The sequence below is a fragment of the Hyposmocoma kahamanoa genome, unplaced genomic scaffold (assembly GCF_003589595.1).
Source record: "Hyposmocoma kahamanoa isolate Upper Pololo Valley unplaced genomic scaffold, ASM358959v1 166, whole genome shotgun sequence".
In the NCBI taxonomy this organism is placed as follows: Eukaryota; Metazoa; Arthropoda; class Insecta; order Lepidoptera; family Cosmopterigidae; genus Hyposmocoma; species Hyposmocoma kahamanoa.
Window position 1 is genome coordinate 1,772,024 of NW_020653601.1, and position 6,441 is coordinate 1,778,464.

Here is a 6,441-nt window from a genome sequence, read left to right on the forward strand (position 1 = left end):
TAATACCGTTCCTCCTTCAGGGTTTATCTCTTTATTCATATAACAATTCTGATTGTGTCGGAAGACATACTTTCATAGATATCTCACGGATGGCGCTACGACAAAAAAGTCGTTAAAGACAAAAATAAAGATGGGCCTGATTCTTAGATTTTTAGACTTACGTCTGTTTCGACCTTAAAGTCTAAAGAAAAATGTCGATCAACTCCAAAATTTCAATTCTCACACATATTAGACATAAATGTCGAAAAAAAGGAAAAACCTGTTCTAAGGCTAAACTACCAGTAAACCTTACAAATAACATACCTAGTAAAAGTTTTTAATTAGCATTTGTTTTAAATGCTTAATAAACATTGTATTTTTCATTGCATTTGATTTTAATTGGGATATATTTTTTTGTTATCAAGATAACGTAAAGAAAACGTGGGTTGTTACTGATTGATTTTAATTTAGAAAAGGTACTTTTAATTTATATTTATTTTTGTTGTTACGTTTATGTTCTGTTATAGGAGAATACAACATATCTTTGCCTATAAAATTTAGATGATTTGAGGATAAACATAAATTTCTAATAATAATGTACAAACTAATATATGCACGGGCTGCATGAGGCGTGAAATTAATTTTTTTAGGTGTCGTTCAACCAAATAAAAATAATGGACTGAAGATGGCGTGTATCTATTTCATAAAGGATGGAAAAAAATTAGATAAAAAAAAAATTCACCATGACTTATTTGGTTGTATGGTTTCAAACCTTTGCCTTTTCCTTTAAGGAAAGAATTAAAAAAAAACGACAGCAACGTTTAAATTTTTTCCATCCTCTAAGGTTTCAATACAAAATCAATGTCAAGTGCCTCCAATGGCCTGAAGACTTGGCGTATGCCTATTTTTATTAAAAAGAAGAAAAATTACCAAGACTTGGGTGTAAGTTGTCAATTCTTTGCCTTTTCCTTTACGGAAGGAGTGGATAAAAACAACAACAACATCAACATGTTAAAATGATATTTCCGACAAGAAATGTTTCAGACTTTGAAAGATCCTAGGCTATTTTGAGTTAAGTAGGAAAACAAACATCTTTGTTGCTTAGTATCTAGGGCTATGTATATCAATTTTATTTTCACTCACAAAAGCTACTTAACAGCTAATTGAATGACAACATCGACGGCCTAGAGTTTGCTCTGCGGGCGTTGAATGAGGAAGTCCTAAGCTTCAGTCTAAAGTCTTCAATTCATCCCTTTTTCCGATAGCGCAATCACGGCTACCAACGGCCAATTGCTAAATATTTAAGAACTATCTTCTTCTTTATTGGATAGTCCTTTTATTTTATATTAACTTTGAATAGTATGTTACCAACTTGACTGCGTTATCCGTGGCCACATAGAGACGGTGGGCGGTACTTCTAGAGAGAGATGGTGGGCGGTACTTCTTTTTCAACCGATTTACGAATTTGGCTTCCAAATTGCGTGATAACATGATTGTTTTCTTTTCAGATCCAAAATGAACACCGGCTTGCTGGCATGGGAGTGCATAGTTTTCATTCTATTCATCTGTATATCCACATTTACGCCCCTATGGCAACGGCGCAGGGACGCAAATGCCCCTGGGGGCGTTAAACGGGCATACATCTTCGCTAGCGGAGGAGTATCAACTTTGGCCATGATACTGTCAGTGTCCAGAGGAACTTTAGGAGTTAGATCTTTTTTGGGTAAGTTGACAGATACAATCGGCTACATTTAAATGTTAACATAACTAACATAAAAGCAAAAATAGCGGGCTTTACACAGGGACTATATCGCGCGTGATACAGCAATCGTGCGCAATGAGCGCACGTGTAAATACAGACCGAGAGCCGGAAGGAAAAGGGAAAGACCGCGCGTTTGCGCATATCAGTCGCGCACGCCGACACGCGTAAAATCACGCGATTTATCCTGCTCTATTAACCTTTACACGGACTCTCTTTCCGTTGTAACAAAAACGAAGTAAACGAACACGAGCAATCGCGTGCGAAAGAACGTTAGCTTAAAATATTCAAACAGGTAATCGCGCACGATTGCGCGTGCAGGCTTTAGGAGTGACTGTGTAAAGGGGGCTAATGCCATCTAACGGAATCTTGCGTGAACAACATACATTGGCCAATATTTATGTTACTGAGTCTACGGAAGTGTAGTATTAACAGGAACAAAACGCCCACTTCGCAAACCTTGAACTTTATTCTTGGCACGGGATACCGTGATCGTATTGATCTTGTAAAACACGTGGCTCGCACACATAAGGGCAGTGTCATTGGTAACCGAACAAAGTATTAGTAGGAATACTCCGTTCATTCAAGGCTCAAGTAAACCTTGAATAAACGGAAATAGTAACAAAACTTTGTGTATATCGAGTCCTTACGTTTTCGCGATTGTTACACACAGGAAATTAAACAGTTGACTTGGGACCTGTAAAGGGCCCGAACGTTGGTTTGTTTGAAGAACAAATATAAATCCGGAAAATTAGTTTCATTTCCTACATTTGCGTAGTTAGTGTTTGTGTTAGTTTCGGATACTGATCTACTGGTATCTAAAGTTAGCAGTAGAGCTCCCTGTGCGCGTAAAACATACCGTAAGTAGCGTTTTTTAAGTTTACCCTGAATATAAATGTTTATAAACTATACTTTAAGGAGTAATTTCATGGTAAACGTTAGAACCACTCAAACGGAATATTATCTTATTTATCCAAGTACACCAGAAATTTCATTAGTGCTTTTTAAGTGCAGGATTTGCGGTGTATTACTGCATTTTATTTGAGATGTTTTTGTTGGTAGTACGGAGGGTATTTATTTAGCAATGCAGAATAATAATTTTTATTTATAAAAACTTGTATTTAAACTGAATGCTTTTCTAATTTGCGAAACCAAATAGCCGCCATTTTGCGGTTGGAGGAGCGCATCGCGTGAGCGGCTAAATATAATGCTAAACTCGCGTCGTCTGCGCGTATACGCTTGTAGTCGCACGTATGTGTCGCGCATTCTGATAAGAGATAGTTTTAATTTTAGTGTTGTTTGTTAATTTCAGTTAGTTTTTGAAATGAAGCAACTACATGAAAGTCAAAGGGTCGTATTCCAGAACTCTACTCAATGCTCAAGTCAGGATTTGAGCAGACTTGAGTATGATTTCAAGCACTGGAAATATGACCTTAATGGCAAGGACTTCAATATGATTTTCAGTGCTCACTGCAATACTCAAGTCCTGACTTGAGTTTTGAGTAGAGTTCTAGAATACGACCCTAAGTGTTAATTCCAGTGTAGTATATAAGCTTCTTGCTTGCAACCATTGACTTACAAATAAATAGACGACGGGTCTAATACAAAAACCACGAAAAAAATGTCCCAAGTCAACCTATTTAAGCGTAGTGACACGTAAAGGAATATGAAAAAGCTAAAACGTAAGATTTAAATTGTAATGTCATCGCAGTACTGTCTAATTTTGCTTGCTTCGCTGTCAGTCGAACAAACGAAGACTAAAGCGTGAATGACGCTCTGTATACGATTTTAACGCCCTATAAGTTCGGACACTTTTTAGCGCGGACCCGACGTCCATATAATTGTAAGTCAATGCTTGCAACGCTATGTTTAATTTTTTTTATAACATCAAGCGAAGCTACACGCCTGTCCATAACAGTTACAGTGCCACTCAGAGCTTTAAATTGCAAAGATCTGAGGGGCACTACCACAGCGCCCGTCACTCTGGGATATAACTTGACAAGTCCCATGTGCCTGTAATTTCACCAGCACCCTTCAAAACCGGAACACAGTAATGCTGACATTACTGCCTGGCGGCAGAAATAGGTAAGGTGTCAGTACTACCCTAAACAACTCTTTCGCAAGGCGCTCGACTGCTTCTAAATTTCTGAAAATTCTGCTTCGTCGCGTTTAAAATACGCCGTGTGTACAGGTTCTAAAGTTCGTCGAAAAGTAAAAGGCTACGGGAGCTAGTTTATTGTATAGTCTGAAGTATGATACAAGAAGAACCTCGAGTATTACTGCAATGGAACTTGTATACTAATTAAAGTAACAATGTACGTGTTAAAAGTTGCAATTCTAGAATTTAATAAATAAAGTTACGCAAGGTTCAAATTCAAACTAATCTAGACAAAACAAACACCCGATCATCTTAACTCGTGCGCATGTCAAGTATGTGATGTATCAGATCGCATATCAATTCACTAGTCGAAACTATTACGTATTTATTTGGGGATAAAAAACCTTCTCCTTGGAAGAGACGAATATAATCGGTTGATAATGACAGGAATTGTGATAAAGGCAGACAATAGCATGAAAATAAGTAACGTAGACAAAAAGTTTAAACACTCACTTTGTACGTTTCAAAATTCTTAAAACGAAGCACTTACGCGGAGTCGTTTATTACGTCCATGAAGTTGTCAGACTAAGTTACTTCCTTTGACGTCTGCAAAGGAAAAAAAAACGCACGCGGATTCAATTTTTTGCTCGCTTTCTGATGTTGTTTCCGAAATGGTTTGTAATATCTGTTAGAACTACGGAAGAAAAAAGCAATGGTAGTGCCTTAAGCATCGATTACTATAAGAACCGATGTCGCTAAAACTCACACATTTTTAACCTGAAGCACTACAAAATCTTGATACTGATTGGTCGTAGTTTCAAATTTAAAAAGAAATAATAAATTCTGGATTGCTAATATAATTTACATTTTACTCTGTTGGCATATCGATGAAATTTTAATACCGTCAATACCTTTTCGCCAAAAAAGAATCGACCTAAAAAAGGGGTATAAGCTATACTTTCGTTTTTTGTAACAAACAAATTATTTCGATAAAGACAAAATTTAAAATTTATTAAAATAAGGCTTTCCGTCCGATGATATGAAATACCACCACGGATAATATTTCTGCTACTGCTATCATTGTTGCACTCCAAACAGCACAATAAGGCATTTTTATATGATTTTAGAGAATTTGCACGAAAGAATGACAGAGCCATACCATACAAAGCGAAAGTGGCGGACTACTCACTCTACTTATACGAAATTATAATGTATGTTAGAAATAATCTGTCTTCATTTGGTACTGTAAATGTTTCGGACATCCCACTTCGCCGTACCGGTCATTTGAGAACAGTCCCTCGACGCATGGCACTTGCAGAGAAAAACCCGCGTGTCATCGGACCTACTTACTATGAGCGTTTACCCGCTACTCTCAGAATTGAACCGTCTGACGAAATATTTAGGCGCCGGCTGAAAGACCTTTTCTTGAAAAATCCTATATACTCCGTAAAAGAATTTATGCACTTTAAATTGTAACGAATTCAGTATTTTCTATTTTTATTCTAATTTTTACCGCATTAACATACTCTTGTATAATTGTTATCAACTTATGACGATCCTTGATGGAGAATGATATTTGATATATAATTTAATGACAACAATATTATATAATGAATTGTTAATTTTCTAATTATTGTGTACTTTTCTTATAATTTTCCTTTTTGTCTGACGATCTCAATATAATTTCTTATACTTTGACATGTAGTGCAATTTGTAATTTTGTCAAACAAGTTTGTAATGTTATATTTGAGAAATAAATGAATCTGAATCTGAATCTTAATCTGAGCTTAGATAGGTCACGCCCTTTTAGTTTTTTTATACCATTCAATAATTATAATAATTTCGCGTCGAATGGTACAATAGAAGTAGCGCTATCTAAGTTAAAACATTTAAAAAACCACTTAGAATTTTTTTTTTTTTCAATTTTTGAAACTCTTCTTTATAATCAAAATAGCGGTATCTCACAAAATAGGTATAATGGTACAATTTATGGATAATTAAGGTATGTCAATAAATCTATTAGTCAAGTTTTAGCATCTTCAAAAAGATTTATTTTTGAAGATGTTGATTGTTTTCGAATGTGCCAAAATCCAATTTACAAACAGTCGATTTTCTCAAAACTTACTCCGATTGTGGTAGCGTTTTTCGGCTTATCAGGGCAATATAGTTGGCACGCGTTGGACGCTAACTAACCAGTTCTACTGTATTTATTGTTCTTTAAATCTTATTATATATCAAAATGGTCTGGTCTGAAACTAGGTCTCAAATTTAGTGGCAAGGAGCCCCACCTTAATTATTCCTATCGCCAAGCTAGATATGGTGGCAGAACTCCATTGAACAATCTCTTTTACAAGGATCTCTACAGGGTCTGGATGTCCCAGACACGTAGGCGTAACATATCATTCAATTGTGATAAATATGATTCCGCTGACGCAAATACTTGGTTGTTATTTATTTTTAAACTAACCGCTGGCCGTGACTTTGTCTAGGCGCTAATTAACCCATCATCATTAACCCACATAGAACGCATACGGGTCGCTTTGTATGACTGTAACTCTGTCTCAACAAATTTTATTTATTTTGAATTATTATAATATTTTATTTA

At 35.9% G+C, this 6,441-nt stretch overlaps 1 protein-coding gene across 1 annotated transcript in view; it reads left to right on the forward strand.

Moving 5' to 3' along the window:
• The window catches only part of LOC113225538 (sodium-coupled monocarboxylate transporter 1-like), a 26,698-nt gene that overhangs the window by 3,385 nt on the left and 16,872 nt on the right, over nt 1–6,441 (forward strand). Inside the window, exon 2 of the mRNA XM_026457862.1 lies at nt 1,488–1,702. Within this exon, the coding sequence (XP_026313647.1) occupies nt 1,495–1,702 (208 nt within the window). The 5' untranslated portion in view covers nt 1,488–1,494. The remainder of the gene's footprint in view (nt 1–1,487; nt 1,703–6,441) is intronic.